This window comes from Echinops telfairi, unplaced genomic scaffold (genome assembly GCF_000313985.2).
Source record: "Echinops telfairi isolate 266 unplaced genomic scaffold, ASM31398v2 ScPeMD7_3533;HRSCAF=4204_1, whole genome shotgun sequence".
Classification (NCBI taxonomy): Eukaryota; Metazoa; Chordata; class Mammalia; order Afrosoricida; family Tenrecidae; genus Echinops; species Echinops telfairi.
Window position 1 is genome coordinate 19,853,201 of NW_022107432.1, and position 15,572 is coordinate 19,868,772.

A 15,572-nucleotide genomic window follows, 5' to 3' on the forward strand; every position below is an offset into this window, starting at 1 on the left:
GAGGCTGGTTTGTGGTTTGAGTTCTGATCAGCTTGAGGAAGTTGCCTTCTGTTCTGTTTGCTGTAGTTTGGGTGTTGTGTTTTTTTTTTTTTTTAGAAAAATCATAGATGTTACATTTCACCAAATGCATTTTCCACATTGATTTAGATGATCATGTATCCTATTTTGCCTATTAATATAGGGCATGACATTGATTTCAAATACTAAACAAATGTTACATCCCTAGGATAATCTCACCCCTTTGATGACGTTTCAACCTTTTGAAATTCGGACTCTTAAATGACATTAGCTGAGTGTGGTCGCCTTTTTGTTCACAGGGACAGTGGTACATGATGCGCTTTGAATCTTTTCACCCAGTTTGGGCACCAGTATTAGGAAGTCCTTATAAAACCAGTTGGGTTATATTCCTTCCTTGGGTTCTCTAAGGGTTTGTGTAAGGTTGGCATCATTTCTTCAAGTGTATGATAGAACTTATCAGTGAACTCATTTAGACTCAGGTTTCTGGTACACTGATTTGCGACAGATCTAGGGCCTATTAAACTTTTCCATTTTATTTTGTGCCATCTTTGGTTAGTTGTATTTTTCAAGGAATTGTCCATTTTACCTATATTGTCCAACTTGTTAGCATGATATTCTCTTATCCTTTTTGATATACATAGGCTTTGTTGTAACAATTTCCCCAAAATTACAGCTAGAACAAAATTTCTACTTTTTTTATGAGTGGTTTTTGCTAGGAGTTAAACCGTTTTCTTAATATTTAAAAACTAAAATTTTGGCTTTTCTGTTTCATTAATTCTGATTTTTACCTTAATATTATTTCCTTCCTTCCATTTACTTTAGATTATTTTCATCTTTTTCTGGTTTTGTAAAGTGGAAGATTAAGCACTGATTTTAAATTTTTTCTCTGCTACAATAGGCATGCTAGGCTATTACATTTCTGAATACGACTGCTCTGAGTCAGTGGGTGAAAGTTCTAGAAGCTCTGCACAACTCCCTTTCCAGGGAAGGTGTTATGCTGAATTGTGTCCATGTCCATGGTTTTGATCTGGTGAAATGTCATACACACAACCCTGAATGTACAGAATAAAAAACATTTGTATCAAGGTGTGAGGTTACGCAGTAACACTGTCATCTCAACATTCTATTACACTATAGATATATTACAAGAAAGTGCCCAATGAAAAAAGTGTATCAATGACATGGAAATTAATATTTACACTTAATAATTACAGTAAGAACACTTTGGAAGGTTTTACTCACATAAAAAAATGTTTAATCATAAGCAAAGTCATTAACTATGAATTCAAACAAGTCAAAACATTTTACTTTAACTTAAGGTACTGCACATACATTTCTTGAAAGAACACTCATGACACTTCATGTAAACACCACTTTAAAAACTGACAATAAATACACACTCGCCATCCCATGTCTGCTCTTCATTGGTAGCTCTGAGCGTTCACGGTGAAGTCCTCCAAACAGAAGGCATGACGCGCGATCCCCTTTCCAGTTTGTGAGATACAGCTCACAGGGGGCCCGCCCACGGACCGTGAAATGCACTCTTATCCTTCCAGTATTCCAAGATCTTTGATCTTCAGATACTTCCACCAAGCCCAAGGGCGCAGTAACACAGAGCTATGGTGCGGAGCATTCAAATACGTCTTAGTCTAGGAGAACCTGTACAGTAACAACAGCCGCAGAACTGTCGTCCCTCTTGAGTAAACAGACTGTCAATTCTGAAAGGGGCTTCCACTGGCTTAACAAGAACAGCAAAACACTGCACCCAAACGTTTCCAATTGCCGGTTGTGGCTCTTGTCATGCCCAACTGAATACTTCCTGGATTCCAGGACTTCTGACGACCCAGACCACACTGAGCGTCTCAGTCCATCATTTTTAAAAACCCACCAGAATCTTACTGTAGGAGGATCACATTACCAAGAGTTATTCTTAGGGAACTAGAAGAGAAATTAGCTTAAAGAGTGGTGGTTTAACAAAACAAACATGAATTAATACACAAAGTTCAACAGAACAACATAAACTCTTTGAACAAATACTGCCCTGCTCACACATATAAAAGCAATTTATCTCATCTAAAATGCAAATTTTTTTATAATGAAATGAGAGACAAGCAGGTGAGTGTCTTGTTGAAAGGGTTAAGCCCGTGACAGAATAGCCTCACCTATTTTATCATGTGGGATAAATCCCACTCAGGTGGGCTACCTGGATCTCCCATCAACCTAATGAAGTCACTAAAACTCACCGCACTGCGAAGACCGGGATCGAAATATGTCCACTACTTAAAGGGGAGGGGGCTTAAATGTGACAGCTCAATTCTTTGTTATTTTTAAAAACTGAAACTGAATTTCAGAAGAATTTTTCTGTTTTTTCATTCCTATCATCTCTAACTTTCAGTGTTTTTTTTTGTGGGGGGTGGGGTGGGGGGGAGTGGAGATAAATTTACCAAGCAGCAGCAGGCCTATGGACTGTATTTCATTTGTTAATGGTGCCCGTCTCCAGACAACCAGCTCTTTCGAGCCATCTGTAGTCTGAGTTACTAACACAGGGACCTCAAATGGGCTCTAGAAACTAACAGTAACCCAAGAAGAGGAATTAATGTTCCATTGGCACAGTATTTTTCACCATCACAGGTAATCAACACTAAGTTACACTGCACATTCTCTGTGCATTATTTTTGCATCTGCAGCACAATGACCCAGTTTATCTTGCTAAAGAATGAACGATCACATTGTTGATACTAATGAATTTCTTGTCTCAAGTCGTGAGTGGTTCTTGGATGCAATGTCTCTCCTAGATAAAGCCTGGTCTGCCACGGCTCAGTTTCTGCTTATGAATTTGTCATTCTCAGGAGGCACCACCTAGCCAAGGAAGCACTATGGTTTTCCCACAGTCAGTCCCTGACTGAACAGGCCTGGTCAGAGATGGAGGCAGGGCCATTGTTTCTGTCATCCAAAGACTGGAAAACAGAAATAGAGGCAGCTTTGGGGCTACTGACTGTCCACAGAGTTTTGAGAGAATGTTCTATCCCTTAGCTGACTGACTGACTTTAAAGGTCAAAATGGACATATTCCATTTCGAATTCTGAACCCTAAAGTAAGACCAAAAATGTCTGTCTTCCTCATTCTGACCCAACCTAACCCAAATGCGTGTTCAGGTAGGAAATCTCTCTATAGCACTTGCATGCCTCAAGTTAAAAATTGTAAATAAACATAATTTTTAAAATTAAGATTTAAACTTGTGAGTTAGGAGAAAGTTAATATGAAATGTAAAAATAAGATTTTCTGAGAATTGTGTTTCAGGGGACTGTAAAAACCAAACTATAAAAAGCCCAACTCACCTTTGGCTTCCTTCTACGACAAAGTACGTGACATTTGTGCATGCACATTGTACACACACACACACACACACACAAATGACTTACACAAACGCATTAGCCGCAAAAGCATTGACCAAATGTCTGCACCACTTTTCTACATTCCAAATTTCTTACTAGTGATTATCTTCAAAGAGAAAGTCTTTAAAGGCTTTTAACAACTTATAAGTCTTAAAGATACCAGTTACAACTGACTCCTATCAAGTGACTTTCGTTAGTTTTGGTTTATAATAGCTTTCCCTAAAATACTTTACATGTGCAAAATCTACTGCTGGGTTAACTAATTTTATTAACCATTGAAAGGGATTTCCTACTACAAGGGTTTACTTGGGATACAAACTATTAAATAGCAATATAAAAATATAGGAAACATTTCTTCCCTGATACAAAAAAATTCAATAATTGCATAAGGATTTCTTTCTTTCATGTACAAATATATAAATTTAGTAGAAAGGCATGCCTACTAAATTTTTAGTATTCTAATTTAAAGATGTATCACATCTTCACAATGAACACATAGAAAACAGAGTATTTTTTCTCAAAAGATGTTTCTGGTTATAGAAGTAGACTGTTAACTGGTAAGAATTTACTAGAGACTTTTACGATGGTCAGGGTATACTGTATATTGGCTGATGCACCATAACAAAAGACAAAACTATGAAACATGTTGGCACGAACATCTTTGCCTTTCATAATCACTTTCAGAGTTATGACACCATTCCTTGTGTGTGTCCTTTGTTTGTGACTTTGTTTTTTTTAAAAAATGCCTCAGCACAGGTTATTCAATTAAAGGGTCATCATCATCATCTTGTAGCTGAAGTCGGGAAAATGGTTGTGGTACAGATTGTCTATTCTTCATGATTATTATGAGGCCAGTTAAAGTGGTTAAGACCAGAAGTGCACCAATGACAATCCCAATGGCTTCTGGGAGATTAATGCACCACTGGTCGACTAACAGACACTTAGTATTCCCAAAAGTTCCATTATTGGGTTGTGGTTCCAATCCCAGGATGTGGCACATCATTGGATAAATATCCACACTGTCGATTGTCCTCTGCTTGTAGCCTTTGTGAAATGCAGGGCCATGGGCAGCTAAAAACGGGTGCATGCTGGGCAACGCATTGTCATAGCCATGGTCACCCACTGGAAGAGGAAGACAGGATGTTAGTAAAGAAGATCAGGTTCTGTGTTGCTATGCTGCCGAATGGTTTCCCTGAAACGTCCTGACTAAGAGAGGTGAGGGAGAAAGGCCTGGTAACCGTCCTCCAAAACTCAGCCACGGAACATCTGATGGTCTCCTCCCATTGAACACCGGCTCACTGTGAGTCCACAGCTGACTCTAGAGCAGCCAACGAGCACCACCCTCTTTCCTTTCCCTCGCTCTCCTTTTCTGCACACCTCGAGAACCAATCAGAAAGTCACCTACAGACTGCAGTTTGGGTAGGACACTCAAACTACACTCCCTTTCTAGTTAGTGGCCAACCACCCTTCCAAGCCAAGGGCGAGACTGCTGTCATTATAAACTGCTCTCAAATGAAGACCCGAAAAGCATCCAGTAAAGCACAGAATGGAACATGTCACGTAAGGGTCTCTTAAACAGAGTTCCACGTTAACACAGCGCTAGGATTGTGCTGTATCCCCACAGTAACCAGAGATGCCCTCAGGAAATACTTACATTTTATCAGTGTTTCATTGATCACAATTGTCCAGCCCTCATCAGCAACCAAAATAATAGGCTGAATGCGGTCATTATGCTGGTAGTGAAATCTGGCAGGAATGTCTTCCTTGAGGTAAACGCTCAAGTGATGGTTACAGACTTTCAGTTTATTGTACAGCTGCGTGACATCTGGAGGGGAAGCAATCGCAAAAGAGAGAAGGTCATGGGTGGCTGCTAAGGAGCAAAAAGCACCCTGAATAGCTGAAAATGTATTCTCAACAGCGCTAGTTACTGTGTCACTGTAATCCTGAACGAGACAACAATTACAGGACAGTGGTGGGGACTCAGTATGGACATCTACAGAACACACATTATTCTGTGAATTATCTCCGGTGTGTTTTTAGAGAGCGGGGGCAATTTTCATGTCTGGTGCCCTAAGCTCATATAAACTTGTTATAAGAGCGGTACAGAAAGATGGGTCTCACACAAACATCCAAGACGCTTTTAAAGATAAAGGGCTTCCTCTTTCCATCAGTGCAAATAATTAGAAAATCCTTCAAAATACAAGGACATTTATCACTTGGAACCCAGACCATGAACTCAGTTGCCCCAAATTTGAAAACGATGGAAAAACCCATATTCTCACGTGGAGGTAAGTGTCATCATAGGTGCTCCTGACGTACAAAAAGCCTGAGCTTCATTCCTGTACCAACTCCCCGTCCTCAATCAGCTGGTCCCACTCAACTAGCTGTACCCTTAGGACGTCATGTGTGCTTACTCATTTTGGGAAGTATTGCCGCAACTGGGGTCACATCAATAAGGGTGTACTGTGTATGATTAATGCAGGTGTCCAAGTTGATCAGTCTTTCCTTGGAACACTGGGTCATCCCATGGTCACTGGTAATGATCACATTGAGGGTTTTCCACAGTCCCAGCATTTTGAGTTTATGGACTAGGTCACCAATGTGGTCGTCGACTTTCTTCAGCACGGAGCTCATGTGTTTTGTATCTTCGGGCCCATACTTGTGGCCACTTGCATCTGGTTCTTCCCAGTAGAGCGTTGCAAAGGTGACTGGTGGGCTCGAACTGCTCAGCCACGTGGTGATGTTATTTAGTCTCTCTTCAAATGACACGGCCGGGCTGTAGTTCATAAAATAGGAAGGTGTGGTGTTGTGAATGGACACGTCGGTGCCAGGCCACATGGCAGCAGCGCTGGATCTGTTTCCATGAAGTTGATTGGTCACCCAAATGGGCACGGCCTCATTCCACCAGAAAGGGTCCTTGTCATCAGCATCCGAAAAATGTTTCTCTGTGCTAACATCGTACATGGAGTTGGCCACGACTCCGTGGCTTTCCTCATACAAGCCTGTCACGATGCTGTAGTGGTTCGGAAAGGTTTTTGTGATGAAAACGTTCTTCACGTGTTCTACCAGGACGCCTTCCTTGATGAAATTCTGGAGGTGAGGGAAATCGTAGTTCTGCAGGTAGTCAGCTCTGAAGCCGTCGAAGGAAACTAGCAGTAACTTCGGTAGAAAACTGTCAGAGGAGTTACTGCTAAAACCAGCTACGAGTCCAGAAAAGGCAAGTATTAGTAACAACTTCATCATGAGCATGTTGAAGAAGAGCAATCGGTGTTCCTACAATAAACAAATAAAACACACATACACACACCATAATTTAGAACGAATCATGGTCTTTGATGGAAATTAAGTTTCAGAATTTTAGCTACTGAGAGGTCAATCAGCATTGATAAGCACTTTATAGGCTGGCTGCCCTAGTAAAAATTAAATATCATCGTTGATTGAAAGGGAACGGAATAAAGCAAAATTGGGAGAAAAGAAAGAAAAGAAAATTGCCTTTACTTGGCCAATTTCCTATTATATACTGTATATACTCGTGTATAAGCTGTTTTTAGCACAATTTTTTGTGTAGTTTTTGTGGTAAAATTAGGTGCCTTGGCTGATATTTGGGTTGGCTTGTACTCGAGTATATATGGTATTTCTTATGGGATCTTTACACTGCAGGGAGAACAAGTCATTCTTACACTGCTCGTAAATGCTCTGTCTGCCTGCCATGCTCATCTGATTCAAAACATTCTAAAAGAATCCATGAAGAAACAGAAATACACCTACTTCCCACTTATGATCATGTTTCCGGCCATTTCCCATTTCGGACAATAGTAAAGCACTGGCTCTCTGATAGCATAGCGCATATAATCAGGGTTTCTGCTCCCTGCTGTGTCTGACCCAGGAGGGGAGGGGAGGGGACGAAAGTTGCTGCAGCTGCTCCTCTATGCAAGCGTCCTGGAGGGACCAGGTCCTGCAAGCAGGAAGGGCAAGGAAGGGTAACCAGAGCCTGGGGGCTGCAGCTGAAGACCCTGCCTACTAGACACCGGAGTCCGATTCCAAGCTCTCCCAGCCCGGCAGCATGTCACTGGTTTCTGCAGAGCCCCTCCCTGGTCTGCGGGGCAGTGGCAGGCACGGCAATTCCCACCAGCCATCCTGACATCACGCCCAGCCGGTGTCTAGACCCCAGATCTGTTTGAGCACCAGCCCCAATCGCATGGCCTTGGGTTCCGGAACACAGCAGTCCCCAGAGTCCAGACTGGGGGCTACCACTTCCTCCTCATGTGATCCTGATGGTGCTTAGTGACCTGGTCTCTGGTACCTAACCATGTTGATACATGAGGAGCAGGTATATCCCTTTTCCTAAAGTACAGAAATGCCAAGCTTCCAAAGGGTCCCAGAGGGGAGACTAGTGCTCGAAGCTTCCCCCTGAAACCACAGAAACGAGCTAGAAATTCTACCATGTTTTGCTACCAGCAGCTCTGCTTGAGAAACACTGGCATAAAAAAAAATGCAGAAATCAGTTAGAAATATGAATGCTTTTTAGAAAATGTCCCACCTTAGTCTAACAAGCAGTTAGACTAACAAGCGGTCATGGTCATGACCTGCAGGGACCAGGAGGCCACAGTCTTCTGAGGAGATTGAGGCAGTAGGTGCAATGAATTTGATCACCACCCCCTTCTTAAACCTACTTAATTTAGATCGTTCTCTTTTGCAGTTAAAGGAGTTAACACTTCTCCCTAATAGCCCAGGCTCACAGCTATCCCTGAGTTTCCCTTCTTTTTTATTATCCATGTGTAGTATCCACAAACCAACTTCCCTCCATTAAACCCCTGGGCCTTCTGTGTCTAACATCTTCTATTCCAAAGAAACGGGGATCCTTGTAGGTGGACTGCAGCACACCGGGGTCATGTTAACAGGAAGAAGCAAAGGAGAGGTAGCTGCACAGGTGTGCAGTGAAGGGGCAGCCTTCTCAGTGCAGCAGGGAACAGGATCAATTCCTGAGGGAGGGGGCTGTAAGGAAGGTTCAGCTTTAGGACCATGGAGAATGTCTGAAATAGCTGACTTGGAGAGTGGGGGCGGGGTGAGGAGGGGTGAGGAGGGGTGGGGAGAGAACTTTGGAACCAGTGGACAATAATGACAGCTGGTAGCTTGAATTGTGACGCTGTTGGCTGATTTTCTTCAGCAATTTGATGTCCCTGGCCAGGGCATGAACAGAACCCGGCAGCTAAACCTACCCAGGCTTGTGATCCTGTTAGAAACAAAAGGAGGAGGAGGAGGCTGAAGATGCCGAGAAAAGTTTGGCTGAGAGTAGAGCTGCAGCAGCTACACTGAAGCTCACGTAGATGTGAGAAGAGCCGGTTGGGGTCTAGAGGTCCAAGAACTGATGTTGGAGGAGTACTCTGAGGGAATGACCCCAGAGCCGGGAGGGTGGATTCAGTATTTGGGAGTTGTCAGACCCCAGGTCCAGGAGTCACACCCAGCACAGGGTTTACCAGCCAAGGTCGCAGAAACGGGCAGCAGGAAGGCCAGCGTGTTGGCAACATCGTTAGGAGGAAGCAAAGGTGCGTGGAGCTTTCAGCACAGGGCTAGGGAGCAAAGTCACCGTGCGCAGGTGCACACTCCTGGGGTTTTCCATTCACCAGTCCATTCTGGGGGCTTTTCCTCCCAGCTCGACTTTCTCGCTTTCAAACAGACCAGCTGGCTGTGCTGAAACAGTCACCTTGCAGTCTTCTCCCGCTCAAAGCACTTACTAAACATCTTTGAAGACCCAAGGCACCCATGGTTCTATATGGAAGGGACCTTTGGACCTGGGCAACGTCGGTCTTTTTAACATGAGGTGGGCTATCCTCTGAGTGTGATGCTGGCTGGCCCTGCGGTGGCTTTCGAAGAAGCTGGAAACAGGACAGAGGACCATGGCCAAAGCACATCCTCAATGAGCAGCAGGGCAGAGAGCCCACAGGGCTGGCCCGGTCCCGTCTCAGCCCCGGCAGCTCCCAAGAGTCTAGACTGTGCCCCTTCCATTTTAATTCAGAACCTCACATCCCCCGACACGGTGTCTACATACAGTTCATTTCCTCCATGGGAGGCCTAACTGGGCTCTCTTGACCTGTTACATTGAACCAGCATGCAGGCTGCTACCCCAGGTTCGGACAGGCTGAGTGAGGACTCGCGTAAAGAGCACTCAGGTTTCCGAGATGTCTCTCTGGGTACAGCTGCTTCTCAATCCGCGACTACTTTTCTTCTAATAACACAGTAGACTGAAGTAGCAAAGAGATGACCTACTGTTTCCTCCAGGGGGAAAGGATACTCATAGCTCTATTGTAAATAAGAGCAGAAGTACTATTTATTGCTCTGTCTCTTTCCCGTGTGAAAACCCCACCCAATCACATAGGTGTTCAGCTGCCAGGCCGGCCCTGCAGGCCTTCTCTCCGCCTCCACAGCTGTCCCCCTGCAACAGGGGCCAAGTCCTTTACAACAGTTCCAGCCTCTTCTCGGCACACTGTCAACTGGCAGAGTAGACACGAGGATCAGGGAGGAGAGCTGGCTGAACTGACGCCCAATGTCTACTCCACCTAGAATCGTCTGGTTCTGGATATTGGTATGGGGATCGACAGTTTACAAGCTTATTTAATAACGATCCACTCTTTTTTAGCTCCACTGTTGGAACACTCACTTCTTAACACCCTCACCCCCTCCTTCCTGCCCAGGGCACTATGGTTTTAAACCTGACCTTCCTACCTTTATTCATTCAACGTCTTTATCTTTCTCATTCAGCATCTGCTGCCAATGGCACCTTCCTGGGCACAGCTCTATTCATGCACTGCCCTCATCAAAAAGTGGTAAAGGGGTGCCCTGCCTATAATAATGTCTGAACACCTCTGCTTGGCAATCAAACCCTCCTATAGCTAGGCTAGTGTTTCCCAAAGTGGGAGATCCTGCCCCTGGGGGCGGGCGCTGGACTGAATGGGAGGGGGGGTGTCACCAGGGAAGGCCACAATGCAAAAGCAGATACCTGCACATTGTCCTGGATTATGAACTTTAGCACAAACGTTTTTAATTGCCGAGGGGAACACTGATTTTTTTCCCCCCCAGTAAGGGAGATGTCAGGCCCATTAAGTTTGCGAAGCTATAATCAAGGTTCAAACAGTACACAAATTACTGTCAAATAGCTACAGAAAATAATCATCACCTTGAATTATCATTTATGGTACCACGCTGTCACAATCTATCTGAAATGGATTTTCCAGGTGAGCAAAAGCCATCCATCAATTATTTAAGTGACCGCTAATAGCTCTTCAATAAGAGTCCGTTTCCAGAATGCCCTGAAACTAATTCCTACACATGCAGTCTCGCCGACATATACTTTTAGGTGATTGAAGAAAGAGAATGCAACAAATACTTACTCAATCCATTCACCAAACACAAAATACAAGAATGGTGCCATTTGCCAAAGTGCAGAAGTCTTTATATTTTCAAATATGTAAGACTCAGAACAGGCATAGGCTATCAAAATACTGACACTGGCTGTCATCAAGGAAAAACAGACAGGCCTCACTGACTGCTTACAGGATTTGCATTCTGCCACACCAAAACTTTACAAAGCTGTGCTGGAGATCCATGCACCATAAAGTACTGCTTTTAAAACAAACACTTTTTCAAAGTTTTTAATATATAAATATAATTATGTAAATGCATAATTTACTTTAAAACCTCGAATATTACTTCAAAGAGTAGAGAGATGGAAATTATTAGATGGGAGGGAGGGGTAAGTAGTAGTCTTTTCAACAAAGTGCTGGGGCAAACAGATGCAAAAGAATAGAGTCAGTCCTTTCTCCACACCATAAATTGACTCAGCATGGATCATACACCTAAGTGTAAAAGCTAAAACCTGAAGGAGAAAATACAGGAGCTCATCTTTGAGTCTCTGAGTTGGGCAAGGGCTTCTTTGATGGGTTACCCAAAGCACATGTGGCAAAGGAAGTAGGTACACTGGGCTTCATGAAAATTAAGAACGTGTTTCAAAGAATACTGTCAAGAAAGTGAAAAGATAAGGAATGGGAGAAAGTAATTGCAAATCGGGTATCTGATGAAGGATTTGTATCCAGGATCAATAAAGAACTCTTATGAGTCAACAATAAAAAGACAACCCAATTTTAAAAACTGGATCAAATATCGAAAGACGATACATGCATGGCAAACAAGATTATGGAAATAGGCTCACCATCATTAGACCTTAGGGAAATTCAAGGCAAAACCACAATGAGACACATTTCACAGCCACTCCTGTCAGTTACCCTCCAACTGGCCCCAACTCAGGGTGACCCCACGTACAATGGAGTGAAATGTTAGCAGGCCCTTCACCATCCCCATGACTGGTTACAGATTGGCCTGTGAGGATCCATAGGGTTTCATGGCTGATTTGGGGAAGCAACTTGGCAAGTCTTTCTTCTCTTCCTGTCTTAGTCTGGAAGCTCCTTTGAACCCTATTCACATCAAAGCAGCACACACACTCCCATGGACAGATGGACAGTGGATGATGGCTGTGTGCGAGGTGCACTGGAAAGGAATCATACCCCAGTCTCCTGCGGGGAGGGTGAGATGTCTACCACCCAACCACCAACACACACACTCTGTGGCCAGATTCTATGTCAGTAAGTGCTGTGGGCAGATTCTAACTTTCACACACTGCTGGTAGACGTAAAATAGTACAGCTACTTTGGAAAACTCAGGCAGTTCTTTAAAAAAATTAAACATAAAATTACGATTTAACCCAGCAATTCCACTCCTAGATATGTACTCAAGTAAAATGAATGCATGTATACCCGCGGCAACTTGTACATGAATTTTCCTAGCTAGAATATTAAGAATAACTAAGAAATGGGAACGATTCAAATCTCCATCAACTAGTGACTAGGTAAATAAAATATGGTGTGCATACAATGGGGACAGCAATAAAAAAGAATGCAGTCCTGATGTGTGCTTTAACATGAATGACTGGTGAGAACAGGGTGCTAAGTGAAAGAAGGCAATCTTAGAGCTTGCCCATTAAGATGATTCCATTAATATGAAATGTCGAGATCAAGCCAATCTGCAGAGACAGAAAATAAATGGGGCTGAGGGCATTGAAAAAGAGCAGAAATGAGTGGTTTTCTGGGGTTGAGGGCGTTAAAAGAGCAGAAATGAGGAGTAATTGCCAGTGCGTATGAGGTTTCTTTTTGAAGTGAGGAAAATTTTCTAAATGATTATGCACAACTCGGTGAAACATGTAAATTGTATGGTAGATATAAACTATACCTCAATAAAAGTTACATTTATTTTTAATAAGTGGAGAGGAATGACATTATAATCTTAAATGCACTTGCAATGCCAGGTCACAAAACAGAAAACATCTTTGAGGTCTAATTTTGCCTCAAAAATTATGAGAACTCCCCCTACTATCGTGATCCCAATTCTACCTTACAAGTCTGGCTAGACCAGAGGATGTACACTGGTACAGATGGGAACTGGAAACACAGGGAATCCAGGGTGGATGATCCCTTCAGGACCAGTGCTGAGAATGGCAATACTAGGAGGGCTGAGGGAGGGTGGGGTGGAAAGGGGGAACTGATTACAAGGATCTACATACAACTTCCTCCCTGGGGGATGGACAACAGAAAAGTGGGTGAAGGGAGACATCGGACAGTGTAAGATATGACAAAATAATAATTTATAAGTTATCAAGGGTTCATGAGGGAGAGGGGTGCAGGTAGGGAGGAGAAAAATGAGGAGCTGATACCAACGGCTCAAGCAGAAAGCAAATGTGAGGATGATGAGGGCAGCAAATGTACAAATGTGCTTGACGCAATGGATGGATGTATGGATTGTGATGAGTTGTATGAGCCCCCAATAAAATGATTAAAAAAACAAAAATTATGAGAACTTTGTATTCTACTTCATACTACAGATTTATGTGTTTCAATACAAAAATGTTTCATACCACTTTCCATATTCACCAATGAAACAAAACCTTGTATCCCCACCACCACAGACACACAAATATCATTTCTCCCCTATTATGTGAATGAAAAAGGATAATCAGAAAATATATCCTGGGGTTCATTAATCCCTTAGTACTGGCTAGAATCTAGTAGCAAGAAAATGGTTAGCTCTAACCTGCTAGCTTCAGTCTCCTGTGTAAAACAGGGTGCGTACTACAGAACACACAGCCAAAGTTATTTCCTTTATTATCTATTTCAGTAACAAAGATTCTAGGTTAGGAAAAACCCTACACGACATCATTGTGAAGCTATAAAACACAGTAACATAATTCAGTCTAATCCTTTCTTTTAAGATATGATGAAGTCAAGTCTAGTGACTGCCCAACTTAAGCAAGCAATGGTAGCTTTGTTGAGCTCTTATTAATCTCATGCCCCCAATTCTCCAACAAGTCAGCGAGTCTAGTAGTAGTTCGGTTAAACTCTACTGGTTACTATTCATTTCCAAACTGTTCGCAGAATGTATTCTGCCACAACGCCATAAATTAGCATTGCCTACATCTGTGTTCTCCCCATCCGGTTTCATTCTAACAGGAAGTGTTATGCAATAAGCAGATCTCCACTGAGTTCTCAAGTAGTTTTCACATGGACTGCAACTCAACAATTGTTAGACTACCAAGTATCAGGGATCTGTAACATTCAGGGATCCACCTGAATGACAAGCAAGAAGAGGTCTGAGCTCTGAAACAAAACAGTCTAGCTCTTGTGGCAAGAACTTCTTGCCTGCTGGAATGCATGACATGCAGAATTGTTATTTTTAGCCCACGGCAGTGGGGAGGCTGGGGGCAGGGGTAGGCAGGAGAGACAGGGGGTGTAACAATAGTAGAACATGGTAAAAGATGTCTGTCACTATTTGCATGCCCCCCATTTGTAATACAAAAACTTTACTTGAAGCAGTATTTACACTGAAACTCCTGTGGCTCAACTTGCCACCTGAGAACTGAGGAAACTCCTAGCATCCTTCTTGGTCACTAAGCAAAAGCAGTGTCCTCACCCGGCTTTGCCTGTGTGCTCTTTGACGTTTGAGACCACTGGGATTCCTACAGCCCCTGTCTGTCCTCTGTCCCAGTGCTGCTGTCTACTCCAAGAGAACTTTAGTCTTACTACTAGTGATGTTCCTAACGACCTAAGGGCAATACCAGTATTTAACTGGTCCTTAAATACTTAACAGAGCCCCAGAATTCTAACGTTCTCTAAATGAGTCGCCAATTCTCTGGGTCACATTAAAATCTTTCAGGAACTTTCTTCAAAAACAGCTCCACCTATATTAATTTCTATCTACACAGTAAACAAAACCAAATCCTATTTGTATTTGGCAAGTATTTGCCAAATCCTACAGTATTTGGCAAGTTTTCAAAGTTGGGTACACTAGGTCACCAGGTAGGTTGGGCAAAGCCCTTGTGGAGTCCGCTCTGGTGCAAACCAACAGCCAATTTGTTATTAGCTGCACACGCTTGAGCATGCTTGCACGCCCTGTCTGTGCCACTCAGCGCCCGGTGACTTCCCAGGTCTGTAAAATGGGGTGCGCTGAGCCTGACTTCCCAAGTCTGTAAAACAACGGGGATCCTGTCTGAGAGAGAGGCCGGGTTGAACAAGGAAAAGGAGCGCTCTCAAATGTCAAATGCTTCACAGTGCCGACCTTAAAAAGCCCTTACCTGGTTATCTGGGCGGGGGTGGGGGTGGCTCTTGGGTTTCCAACAAATTCTTTTCTGGTATAATTATAGAATCAGATATAATTAAACCGATATCCTAATCGAACACAGATGCATCTGGAAATCCTGCTCGGTTTTTAAACAATTCGACGCCTTCCCCACTCTCCTCGCCCAGCGCGCCCCCTCCTCTCCCGGGCTGCTCCCCAGACCCGGTTCACCCCTAACGCCCGGAGCGAGTCCACCCTCTTCCCAACGCGCCCGCCTAGACGCCTTTTGGCCCACTACTTACGTCCTTGCCCTACGTCCCGGGCAGCATCTGGAGGATGTGTTTGGAAAGGGGGTGGGGGGTGGGGGTGGGGTGCTATACCACCTCAATTCCCGAAGCTTCTAGCGGGCTAGGGGGCCCGGAGGGAGTTCTCCCCAAAGCGCAGGGCGCGCTCGGCTCGCACTCACCGGCCGTCGCCAACGCTGTCAGCGTCGCCGCTTCC

At 43.7% G+C, this 15,572-nt stretch overlaps 1 protein-coding gene across 1 annotated transcript; it reads right to left on the reverse strand.

Moving 5' to 3' along the window:
- Positions 1-1,246: 1,246 nt before the first annotated feature.
- On the reverse strand, positions 1,247-15,442 carry ENPP4 (ectonucleotide pyrophosphatase/phosphodiesterase 4). The gene is made up of 4 exons (XM_004710880.3): positions 15,374-15,442; positions 5,828-6,686; positions 5,068-5,238; positions 1,247-4,535 (listed from the first exon to the last, which is right to left on the reverse strand). Exons 2-4 carry the CDS (start codon positions 6,660-6,662, stop codon positions 4,171-4,173), a joined length of 1,371 nt encoding a protein of 456 aa, XP_004710937.1. The 5' UTR covers positions 6,663-6,686; positions 15,374-15,442; the 3' UTR covers positions 1,247-4,170.
- Between the last annotated feature and the right edge of the window lie 130 nt (positions 15,443-15,572).

Bases quoted from the DNA above. Each gene is read 5' to 3' on its own strand.
- ENPP4 (XM_004710880.3), bottom strand. From the start codon at position 6,662: ATGCTCATGATGAAGTTGTTACTAATACTTGCCTTTTCTGGACTCGTA. The intron at 5,239-5,827 runs GTAAGCACACAT...CTTCCCCTCCAG, and splicing joins GGCAATACTTCCCAAAATGA to ATGTCACGCAGCTGTACAAT. The intron at 4,536-5,067 runs GTAAGTATTTCC...TTCCTCTTCCAG, and splicing joins CAATGAAACACTGATAAAAT to TGGGTGACCATGGCTATGAC.